Source organism: Gossypium hirsutum, chromosome D03 (genome assembly GCF_007990345.1).
Source record: "Gossypium hirsutum isolate 1008001.06 chromosome D03, Gossypium_hirsutum_v2.1, whole genome shotgun sequence".
NCBI lineage: Eukaryota > Viridiplantae > Streptophyta > Magnoliopsida > Malvales > Malvaceae > Gossypium > Gossypium hirsutum.
This window is the reverse complement of record NC_053439.1, coordinates 33,609,938-33,622,500: the sequence shown is the minus strand read 5'-3', so window position 1 is coordinate 33,622,500 and position 12,563 is coordinate 33,609,938. Positions and strand designations below refer to the sequence as shown.

Genomic DNA, 12,563 nt, shown 5'->3' with positions numbered 1-12,563 from the left:
ATAATGGGTGAGGATCGAGGAATCTGCTGGTTTGGGTACCCTTACTCTAGAAACTAAACCTCATATAGTGAGCTTTAGGAACTTGACCTAGGTAGAACTATCCCAAACCCTAGTGGATTCCTGTTGAGGTGTTTCTTGCTATTTTATGTTTGTTTATATCTTTATATGTGATACTGACTTGGGTTTCTTTTGTGTTATTTGCATGACATCATGATAGCATAACATTTCATCCTAAAAGGGCGTTAGTTCAAATTTGGTTGCTAGACAGAAAACTTATCATGGAAAAAAGGTTTCTTGATAAGGTGGAAGATAATGCGGCTGTCCAAACTTGGTCTGAGACAACACAGCATGAGAAAGGTGATAGTTTGGCAGAAGGATACGTGTTAGAGTTGTGGGACTTCACTCATGTTAGTGTGACTCAGAATAGCCTACAGGAACTAAAGGAAATCTGGGACCAGTGGAATGATGAGATTAAGCAGCTCTTCTATTCAAGTTATGGTGACTTACCTTACTTGCTCTAAAGGTGGATAAGCACTTGTTTCGTGCTTTGGCCCAATTTTGGAATCCTGCCTATAGTTGCTTTACCTTTGGAAAAGTTGATTTAGTGCCTACGGTGGAGGAGTATACGGCGTTGCTACGTTGTTCAAAAATGCAACCGGACAAAGCCTATTCAAGAACTGCTAATGTTCCAACCTTTTTAAAGAAATTGATGAATATTATGGGGATGAGTGAGCAATGGGTTGCAGCACGAATCAAACAAAAAGAAGATAGTAAGTGCGTTCCTTGGAGGAACTTGAAAGACTTAATTCTAGCGCACCCGGATATGAGGAAGAGGGTTGATGTCTTTGCCTTGGGTATCTACGGTTTGGTTATCTTTCCCAAAGCTTTGGGACATATTGATGAAGCAGTTACTGACCTTTTTGACCGTCTTGATAAGGGGGTTACACCAGTTCCAGCAATTCTGGCAGAAACTTTCAGATCTCTGAATGAATGTCGAAGAGTAGGTGAGGGTAGGTTCATTGGATGCACGCAGCTCCTTTTAGCATGGTTCCACAGTCATTTTTGGAGGGTGGATAAGGTTTCCTATCGGGTTTTTTCTGAAAATTATTCGCCCTTGAAGGAAATAGTGACATTACCCAGGCAGGATGGTATCTCAGAGGAAAAATAGATGGCAACTCTTCAGAATCTTCAAGAGAGGGATATTGAATGGAGAACTCCTTGGATGCTGTCAGATGAGATCTTATATAAATGTGGAGATTTTGACTGGGTCCCTTTACTTGGGATTTGGGGGGCTCTTAGCTATGCACCGTTATTGGTACTGAGACAGTATAGGTCAAGGCAGTTTGTACCAACAACCCATGGATTAGCTCAGTGTGAATTCTCGTATAAGTGTGATGGTTACAAGAAGAAGATACGAGAAATGACTAACACTTGGAGGCAGACTCGACGATTGAAGAGATTGGCAGTAGGTCCATCAACGACTCCTGAATATATCGGTTGGCTAGGTAGGAGGGTCAATGATAACATACCTGTACCAGGTCAAGGAGACAGTCAATTTGTGGAAAAACATGTACATATGGTCCCTTCTGAGCTAGAAATTATAAAACAAGATTTTGAAAGAAGAAATTCTGAGCTCGAGAAGAAGATAGAGCAAATGGAAGAGGAAAAGATGAGTCTAAAGCTGGATGTGGATGTCCAGAAGCTGGAAACCGAAGGCCTGAGGAAAGAAAAGCGCAAGGCTGAGGAGGATTTGAATAGCTTGAAGGTGGATTATAAGAGGCTACGTAAGTTAATGAGAACTGCTGGATTGGGAAAAACCTCAGAGCAGTGGCGTCAAGAAATTCAAGAAGAAAAGGTTAAGGCTGATAGGTGGGAAAAGAGATTTCTGGAGGCTCAAAAGCAAAACAAGTCCTTTGAGAGGAGTTTGTCCGAAAGCCAGAGCGAAAGGGATGAATTAAAAGCTAGGGTGGCCGAATTGGAGGCAATATTGCAAGACTATGAAGCCCGAATTGAACATCTGGAAACAAATGAAGATCATCAAAATGAACAGCTTCACCATCTTCAGGATCAAGTTGCAAGCAGGGATCACATCATGGGAGAAGCCGTGGTTCAGATCCAAGGGGTAGCTGAGCACTTACAGACTTTGGCAGTACAAGCTGATGTACTAAGTGTGAAGTATGAATCGGAATCAGATCAGGGGCAGAAGTTGGCATCATTACTTAGGGAGATTAAAGTTCTAAGTGTTAGGGCAAAGTCGTATTTATAGCTGTTTTATGTAAAGAAATTTTTTTCTCTAGTAAAGTTTTCTGAGTGGAATTGAATTATAATTAACGCCTTTTTTGCATTCATCTCATGCATCGCATCATATGCATTAGCGTCACATCATATGCATTAAAGACCTTTATTAAATCCTAATAACTCAAAGTTATTGCTCAGTTAACCTGGAAACCAACCAACCCGACACCGATACGGCACTCGAGCAAAGACAAAAGATATGGATCAGAGATTAGAGAAGCTCGAACAGTACCAGAAGGAGATGCAAGACCGGTTTCAGCTACAAATGCAGGAGCGGTTAGACAAGATGAAGCAAGAAATGTCTGAGAAGATGCGAGAATCTCAGGAGGATATAGTGGCAAAGCTAACCCGACTGATAACTAAGGGAGTTGACAAAGGAAAGGGCCCCATGGCAGATGTCGATGAGGGAAATGATGATGAACTTTTCTATCCTCCAGGTTTCACCCCTCCACATGAGCAAGCTCAAGCTGAATACCCGCGCAAATCAACTGTCACCATCATGCCTCAGCAATTTCGAGCTGGTATTTCGAACCTCCAAACTGGGTCGGGTTTTAATCCCGAAAACAACCCCGTGAACCCTGCCATTCTGGACTTTGACGAAGTGGCTGAGAAAGAAAGAATAAAGGTGGAATTATCGAAACAGTTAGAGGATCGGTGCAAGTGGCTCGAGGAGAAGTTCAAGGCGATGGAGGTCGCTGAGAGTTATCGAGACATTGACGCGAAAGAGCTGAGTTTAGTGCCAGATTTAGTACTCCCTCATAAATTTAAGATGCCTGAATTTGAAAAGTACAATGGGACAAGCTGCCCAGCAGCTCACATCACCATGTTCTGCAGGCGAATGACGGGTTATGTTAACAACGACCAACTTTTGATACACTGTTTCCAAGACAACCTTACTGGGGCAGCATCCAAGTGGTACAATCAGTTGAGTCGTGCCACGATTGGATCATGGAGGGACTTGGCACAATCATTCATAAAACAATATAGTCATGTGACTGACATGGCTCCTGACAGAATCACCTTTCAGAACATGGAGAAAAAACCGAGTGAAAGCTTCAGGCAGTACGCACAGAGATGGAGGGAGGTCGCAGTCCAAGTTCAACCACCGCTCCTGGAAAAGGAAATGACCATGTTGTTCATTAACACCCTGAAGGCACCGTTCATTACACATATGTTAGGAAGTGCCACAAAAAGCTTTCCTGACATAGTCATGAACGGCGAGATGATTGAGAACGCCATCAGGAGTGGGAAGATCGATGTTGGAGAGAGTAACAGAAGATCGGCCTCGAGGAGAAAGGAGAGTGAAGTGAACAACACGAGCATGTACAACAAGGGTTACTCGAAGTCAGTAACAGTGAGTCAGCCAGGAAAGGTGGCTGCCAGTCAGCAAAACTCGTCGAGACAGGAGGTCAGTACAAGGCGAAATGTTGAGAGGCCCCAATTCACGCCAATTCCTATGTCTTACAGGGAACTATACCGAAATTTATTTGACGCACACGTAGTTTCCCCTTTTTATCTGAAGCCCTTGCAACCCCCGTATCCTAAATGGTACGATGCAAATGCACAGTGCGACTATCATGCAGGAATCACGGGGCATTCCATAGAAAACTGTACCGCCTTCAAGAAGTTGGTTGAAAGGCTCATTGGTATGGGTGTCGTTAAATTTGATGAAGCCACCAAAGCAGAAAATCCATTACCAGACCATACTGACAGCGGAATAAATATGGTGGGCGAAGATAGAAGAATCAAGGCAGATATTGCGGATGTAAAGACTCCTTTGAGAAGGGTCTGGAGGGAGATGGTGAAAAGGGGACTAATCGTCTCAGAAGGAAGCTGTAAAAGGAAGAGGAATTACTGTGAGTTCCACCATGAAGTGGGGCATGAAATCCAAGAATGTACGGAGTTCAGAGCCCAGATACAAGGCATGATGGACAATAGGGAGGTGAAATTCTGTGAAGGAGTTCAAGAGGAAAGTGATGTATGCGCATCAGAGTTGGCGTTGGGGGTCCCGAAGGTTAACCGTCCTGTGGTCATCATCTCGCGACCTCAGAACAGTGAGGTTGGGGCACGAAAAACACCAAAAGTAATCATTCAAAAACCGACCGTGTTTACTTACAAAGATAACAGGAGGGTTCCTTGGAATTACGATTGTAATGTGACAATCCCGGGGAAGGAGGATGTAATTAATAGAGAAAAGCAGGATGAAGGAAGGCACCACGAACAAATGAAAGCACAAGTCGAGCCAATAGGAGAGGAAACTTCAGTTGAAAAAAAAGGAACGTGGTCAAACCCGAATTGTTGGTCAATGAACCAATCAAAGAGGAGGAAGCTAGAGAGTTCTTAAAGTTCATAAAGCATAGCGAGTACAGTGTTGTGGAACAGCTGCACAAACAACCTGCTCGCATATCTGTGCTAGCTTTACTCTTGAACTCGGAGGGACATCGGAATGCACTACTGAAGGTGCTAAATGAAACTTATGTGGCCGACGATATCTCTGTTAACAAGTTGGATCGACTGGTCTGCAATATAAGCGCTGATAATTTCATCTCCTTTAGCGATAATGAAATACCACCTGGGGGTATGGGATCTACTAGAGCTTTACACATCACTGCAAGGTGTAAAGGATGCATATTACCGGGAGTTCTGGTAGACAATGGATCTGCATTAAATGTATTGCCCCTATCCACGCTCAACAGGCTACCTGTGGATAGCTCGCATATGAAATCGTGTCAGAATGTGGTGAGAGCATTTGATGGCACCGAGAGGAAAGTCATGGGAAGAATTGACATACCCTTGTTAATCGGCCCAACTGTCTATGAGGTAGACTTCTTGGTTATGGGCATCAAGCCTTCTTACAGTTGCCTATTAGGAAGGCCTTGGATTCATTCAGCAGGTGCGGTACCGTCATCGTTACATCAAAAACTGAATCTGGTATCAGAAGGCCGGGTAGTGACGATAGATGCTGAAGAAGATATCATTGCATCTGTGACTAACGATGCGCCTTATTTGGAGACAAGTGATGATGCAATCGAGTGCTCCTTTCGTTCCTTGAAATTTGTAAACGCAACATTCATCCTTGAGGGAAACAAGATCCCGATACCGAGAATATCTAAGACCACAAGGATGGGGCTGCAATTGACAGTTGGAAAAGGAGCTTTGCCAGGGAAAGGACTGGGGAGATACCTTCAGGGCCGAATTGAGGCTCCAGTATTGAAGGACAAGCAGGACCGTTTTGGCTTAGGATACAAGCCAGATGCTAGGCAAAGGAAGATAGAGCAAGAAAAGAAGTGTGAGAGAAGAAGGGCTCGTTTGACAGGGGATGAAGTCGAATTGGAACCCATGACCTTTCCTCACCTATCCAAGACTTTTATATCAGGAGGATTCCTCTCTCAAGGGGTCAGAAGTATTAATACGGAGTTGGAGAGTATTCATGCCGTGTATGAAGAAGCAACGTGAGGAAGAACCTTGCGGGATATTCGTCCTTACGAGTCGAGAAGGGCACTAAACAACTGGACTGCAGAAGAAATACCTGTAGCTTTTAGGATTTCCTCAGAGTAATGTCCAGAACACCCTTATTGCTTTTTAGCCTAGAAGTGATAAGGATTCCTTTGTGAAATAGACTCATGTCTAGAAAATCGTTATTTTAATAAAGTTCGTATTTGCAGTCATTTTTGGAGCAAATCTTTCTTTCTATAAGAGCAATTACTTTGAATTTTTCCAAACCACACTTGCATTTCATGCATGACCATAGTGCACTGAATAAATTCCTGAATCTATACTGTTCTTCATAACAGGTCCTACGATATCAATGATACGAATGTCACTCTTACAAATTCAGAATTCCCTTTTGAACGAAATATGTGTTTAGAGGGGTCGCATGATTTTGAAGATGTTGAAGACTGTGGTTTATCTCCGGACTTATTGAAAATGGTAGAACAGGCCGAGAAGCAAATCCTACCCCACAGGGAATCAATAGAAATTGTGAGCTTGGAGGAAGGTAAAGAGGTGAAGATCGGGTCAGATATCTCTGCAAAGACAAAATAAGACCTCATCGAATTACTCCGAGAGTTCAAGGACGTGTTTGCATGGTCATACCAGGATATGCTGGGGCTGAGTACCGATATCGTATCCATCGTCTTCCTATAAGAGAAGATTGCAAGCCAATGCAGCAAAAGCTCAGAAGGATGAGGCCTGATATCGTGTTGAAGATAAAGGAGGAGGTCCAAAAGCAGTTTGATGTTGGATTTCTGCAAGAGGTCAAGTATTCTGAGTGGGTGGCCAACATTGTACCAGTTCCGAAGAAAGATGGGAAGGTGCGAATGTGTGTGGACTACAGGGATTTGAATAAGGCTAGTCCAAAGGATAACTTCCCATTGCCCCACGTCGACACATTGGTAGACAATACTGCGGGCTTTTCATTATTTTCCTTCATGGATGGCTTTTCGGGTTACAATCAGATAAATATGCATCCTGATGACATGAGAAAGATTACGTTCATTACGTTATGGGGGACGTTTTGTTATAAAGTAATGCCGTTTGGATTAAAGAATGTGGGAGCGACATATCAAAGAGCTATGGTAGCCTTGTTCCATGATATGATGCACAGGGAAATCGAAGTTTATGTTGACGATATGATTGCGAAGTCCAGAACGGAGGAGGAACATGTGCAGGTCTTGAGAAAACTATTCTCAAGATTGAGAAAGTTCCAGCTCAAGCTTAATCCGGCGAAGTGCACTTTTGGGGCCAGGTCAGGAAAATTGTTAGGCTTTTTGGTCAGTAAAAAGGGAATCGAGATTGATCCAGACAAAGTGAAGGCAATACGGGATTTACCTTCACCCCGCACTCAGAAAGAAGTTCGAGGATTCCTCGGAAGACTGAACTACATTGCTAGGTTCATTTCACAACTAACCGAGAAATGTGACCCTATATTTCGTCTTCTGAAGAAACATAATCCTGGTACTTGGGATGAAGAATGCGAAAAAGCCTTTAACAAGGTAAAGCAGTATTTGTCTAACACTCCAGTGCTATCACCACCTAGCCCGGATAGGCCCCTGATATTGTATCTGACAATATTTGATAATTCCATGGGGTGTGTGCTAGTCCAACATGATGAAACAGGGAGAAAAGAAAGGGCGATATATTATCTCAGTAAGAAATTCACTGACTGTGAAATGAGATATTCGCCTATTGAGAAGCTATGTTGTGCCTTGATTTGGACAACTCGGAGATTATGACAGTATATGTTATACCACACGACCTGGCTAATTTCAAAGTTAGACTCGTTAAAGTATATGATGGAGTCAATTGCTTTGAATGGGAGGATGGCCCGATGGCAGATCTTACTGTCTGAATTTGATATTGTCTATGTGAGCCAAAATGCGGTGAAAGGGAGTACAATTGCTGAATTTCTGGCTAGCAGGGCTTTGAAAGATTACGAACTGTTAAGTTTTGATTTTCCGAATGAAGACCTGATGTGTATAGCCGCTACTGAAGAAAATCCCCAAAAAGGCCACAGTTGGAAGCTAAACTTTGATGGAGCCTCGAATGCTGTGGGCAATGGAATTGGGGCAGTCTTAGTATCCCCGAATGGTGATCATTATCCTTTCACTTGCAAATTGGATTTTGATTGCACAAACAATATGACAGAATACGAAGCGTGCATCATGGGTATTCGTGCAGCTATAGAGTGAGGAATCAAAGTGCTAGAGGTCTATGGAGATTCAGCATTGGTGATATATCAGCTCAGGGGTGAATGGGAAACGAGAGATCCCAAATTAATCAGTTATCGAAAGTTGGTCCTCGAATTGATTAAGGAGTTTGAGGACATCACTTTTTGCTATCTCCCACGAGATGAGAACCAGATGGCTGATGCACTAGCTACCTTAGCTTCTATGATCAAGCTGAACAGACATGGGGATATGAAACCAATCCAAATGAGTATCTATGAAGACCCGGCTCATTGTTACAATATTGAAGAAGGGGAAATCGATGATAGTCCTTGGTATCAAGATATACTACGGTATGTGAAAAATCGTGAGTATCCCGGCCAGGCAACGGAGAATGAAAAGAGGACTCTGAGAAGACTAGCCATTGATTACGTCTTAGATGGGGAGATCTTGTACAAGAGGGGAAAAGATCAGGTACTGCTAAGATGTGTGGACGCCGTAGAAGCAAAGAAATTTCTAGAAGAAGTCCATGAGGGCATCTGCGGAACACATGCCAGTGGGTTCACAATGGCTAGGCAGATTATGAGATTCGGGTACTACTGGTCTACCATGGAAGGGGATTGCATCAATTATTCCAAGAAGTGCCATAAATGTCAAATCTATGGTGATAAAATGCATGCACCTCCTTCACCTCTTCATGTCATGACTTATCCATGGCCTTTCTCCATGTGGGGTATGGATGTTATCGGGCCAATATCGCCGAAGGCTTCAAATGGGCATCGTTTCATATTCGTGGTTATTGACTACTTCACCAAATGGGTAGAAGCTGCTTCGTATGCTAATGTTACAAAGTCATCAGTCAGTAAGTTCTTGAAGAGAGAGATCCTATGTCGGTATAGAATGCCTGAAAGAATCATATCCGACAATGCGTTGAATTTGAACAACAGCTCCGTAGCAGAAGTCTGTAGTCAATTCAAGATCAGACATCACAATTCGTCGCCGTATCGCCCAAAAATGAATGGTGCAGTGGAAGCGACCAATAAAAATATAAAGAAAATTGTGGGGAAGATGACTGAGACTTACAGGGACTGGCATGAGAAGTTACCGTTTGCCCTCCTTGCTTATCGAACGTCAACCAGGACTTCCACCGGGGCAACGCCTTTCTCCTTAGTCTATGGCATGGAGGCAGTCTTGCCCATCGAAGTTGAAATTCCTTCTTTCCGGGTTTTGACCGAGCTACATTTGGATGAAGCAGAGTGGGTTCAGTCTCGATACGACCAGTTGAACTTGGTAGAGGGAAAAAGGCTAAAGGCTATTCAGCATGGTCAGATGTACCAGAAAAGAATGATGCGAGCCTACAACAAGAAGGTCCGACCTAGAGAATTTCACGAGGGGGACCTGGTGTTGAGAAAAACTATTCCTCTACAAAAAGATTTTAGGGGGAAATGGATACCGAATTGGGAAGGTCCTTATGTTGTTAAAAAGGCCTTTTCTGGAGGAGCCCTGATCCTGGCTGAAATGGATGGAAAAAACTTGCCTAATCCGGTGAATTCAGATTCGGTGAAGAGGTACTTTACTTGAAGAAGGGAGGGAACCAAGGTGAAAACCCGCAAAGGGCGCTTTGATTCCAAAAAAAAAAATAGAGAGGCTAGGGTGAAAACCCGCAAAGGGCACCTTAAGACCAAAGGGGATTTGAGTTGAAAACCCGAAAAGGGCGGCTCAAGTTTTGATTGTCACGTAGTAGTCTTGTTGTAACTGAATTGGCAAAAAGGAATAGACGACATCTTGGGGCATCAGCAAAATACTGTGAATCTCCTAAACACGTGTTGAATTCAGAAGGGTCTTCGAAAATTTGTACAGAGAAATTCAGAGCTACGATATCTGGGGCACCTGTTCATAGTATTTGTATTGAATTCGTTGTTTTAGAATATTTCATTCTTCTTCAATATAAATGTCCCCAGACAGTTCTTCTATCATTGACAATCTATTGCGAGTTATGCTCCCAAATTAATTCATCGTTGTAATCTTTTCGCAAACATGTTGCATTAGAGTAACGATTAATGGACTAGTAAAACTTTCACAAGGGAAGTTTTTCATATTACTCTAGAAATCTTTAAACAGCTCAGGAACCCGAAACAGGACTATTGTTTAGACCTTCACCGGGTTAAAAGGTCAGAGATATCTAAGAGTCAAGAGCCAAGATTAAAATTTTCAAGTTTTGATGAAGCGTTGTTGCCACAAAGGAAGCCTTAATGAGCAATAATGACTTTAAACATTTAATATTCATTTTTACATGACATAACATTCAAGTGTCATTCATACATGCCTAGTTAGGAACATTTGATGCATTAGATCATGACATCCTAATCATCAAGCATAATTAGTTTCACAAAGTGAGCCATACAGGTCATGTTCCACAGAGAGCAGATCGGTGAAATCATAAAGCCTTGTCTCCCTGAGTAACAATGGAGCGGGTTGAAAAGTAAAAAGATTGAAGCCACAACGGCGAATCTTACTTCCTTAGCAGTGCAGTGGAACAGATTGAAGCTACGACGGCGGATCTGGTTTTCCTGATATTGCAATTAAAAAGATTGAAGCCACAACGGCAGATCTTACTTCTCTAACGGTGCGGTGGAACAGATTGAAGCCACGACGACGGATCTGGTTTCCCCGACATTGCAGTTGAGCAAATTGAAGATTACAGATCTTATCTCCCTAAGCAGTAGTGGAGCAGATCGAAGATGGCGGATTTTACCTCCCTGAGGTTGCAACGGAGTATATTGAAGCCAGTAATTCTACCTCCCCGGTCGGCAGTGGAATTGATTGAAAAAGCAGATCTTGTCCTCATGTATTGGCGTGAAGTAGATCGAAGAAAGCAGATCTTGTCTCCCCATACTGGTGGTGGAGTAGATCGAAGAAAATAGATCTTGTCTTCATGTACTGGCGTGAAGTAGATCAAAGGTAACAAATCTAGCCTTCCCATACTGGTGGTGAAGCAGATCGACTGAGAAAACAAATCTTGTCTTCATGTACTAGCGTGAAGTAGATCAATGATAACAGATCTTGTCGTTCCATACTGGTGGCGAAGTAGATCGAAGATACAAGTCTTATTTCCCTGAAGTTGCAGTGGAGCAGACAAAAGTAACCAATCCTATCTCCTTGAAGTTGCAATGGAGTAGATTAAAACCGCAGATCTCATCTCTCTGAGGTTGCAGTAGAGCAGATCACATCAGATTTACCCTTAAATTGTAGCAAAACAAGTTGAAGCTATAAGACTTATCTCCCTGAAGTTGCAGTGGAGCAGATTAAAGATAGCAGATTTTGAGAAGCTACAAAGTACGAATCTTATTTCCCTAACATTGCAGTGGGGTTGATTGAAACGCTAGTTCCTGTACCTCTGAAGATGCAGTAGGAAGGAATAGGAAGGAATGAAGCTACCTGAAGAAGAAAAGCACTGAAGAAATCAAGGCTCAGTAAGACCAGGCGTAATTGGGCCTTGTAGTCTTTGCTCTATTCCCGTAGCACGACAATGAGCAAAGAGGGGCAGCTGTAATAAGGCCTAATTCTGCCTGGGCCCAAATACAAAAAAAAAACCGGTTCAGGCCCAATCAAACTGGCCCAAACCCAATATTCAGTACAGTAAAACAAAAAACAAAAGTAAAAAACCCTAGTCGCAAGCCCCAGCAGCCCCACGCCGCGCCCAACGTCCAGTCGCCGCAAGACTCGGAGATCGGCCTCCCCACGTGCGCTGTTCGCTCCTCAAATACCTGCAAAGCGGACTCAAGGAGTCCAAATAATGTAAAACAGCAAAAAACAAGGAAAATGGGTTAGTATTAGGCTATAAAATAGTCGTACTTTTGTAAACGAAGGGGGAGGATTTTTGAAAATACAGAGAGAATACAAGAAAGTTTTTTAGATCTAAAGGTGATTTCGATTCTTTTTTGGTTCTTTTATGCTTATTTTTCCTTTTCTTTACAAAAAAAAAGAGTAGTTTAAAAAAAAAAAGGGGTTTCTTACCTGCGGTGTCGTCGTCGACGTCCTAGGCTTGCTTCGGTTGGAACCGGAGTCGGAGGTCCAGGATTTGAAACGAGCAAAGGCCGAGAGCGGCGGTGGCAAAAGGGGTTTAAAACCCTAGCAGAGAAATCTCTGCTTTTACTTTATTTTTTTGTTGTTTTTTTATTTTCTTTTTTAGAAAAAAGGGCAGCTATTAGGTTTTTTAGAAAAACAAACTTAAATACCGATTTGAAAACGGCGCCGTTTCAAGCCAGGCCCTGACCCGCGAGGTGACCCGACCCATAGGGGAGGATCCGCGCGCTCTGGCGTCATAGGGTCTATTTGCGCATGGAGTCCCTCCTGTTCGTGGCGCGTTGCAATTAAGCCTGTTTTGTTTTTTAAAAATTTAGGCCGCATATTTCTTTTTGTTTCAATTGGGTCCCTCCCTACATAGCGCATTGGAAGGATGGGATAATATCCCTTCTGGTCCTCCATGGTTGCGTGCGCGTTCGAGTGGGCCCTCTTTTTTAAAAATTTTTATTTTAAATACGCCCATTGCTTCGTTTTTAACTCAATTTAGTCCAACTTTTTTTTTCTCATAATTATGCT

The 12,563-nt window shown here is 42.9% G+C and overlaps 2 protein-coding genes across 2 annotated transcripts; both read left to right on the top strand.

The window, feature by feature from the left end:
- Nucleotides 1-1,168: 1,168 nt before the first annotated feature.
- LOC107950083 (227 kDa spindle- and centromere-associated protein-like) lies at nucleotides 1,169-2,266 on the top strand. Its single transcript, XM_016884829.1, has one exon. The coding sequence runs from the start codon at nucleotides 1,169-1,171 to the stop codon at nucleotides 2,264-2,266; it is 1,098 nt and encodes a 365-aa protein (XP_016740318.1).
- A 228-nt stretch (nucleotides 2,267-2,494) lies between these two features.
- Nucleotides 2,495-10,214, top strand: LOC107950082 (uncharacterized). The gene is made up of 8 exons (XM_016884827.2): nucleotides 2,495-3,453; nucleotides 3,538-4,558; nucleotides 4,678-5,747; nucleotides 6,090-6,292; nucleotides 6,394-7,186; nucleotides 8,042-8,554; nucleotides 9,101-9,329; nucleotides 10,083-10,214. Exons 1-8 carry the CDS (start codon nucleotides 2,495-2,497, stop codon nucleotides 10,212-10,214), a joined length of 4,920 nt encoding a protein of 1,639 aa, XP_016740316.2.
- Nucleotides 10,215-12,563: the final 2,349 nt, after the last annotated feature.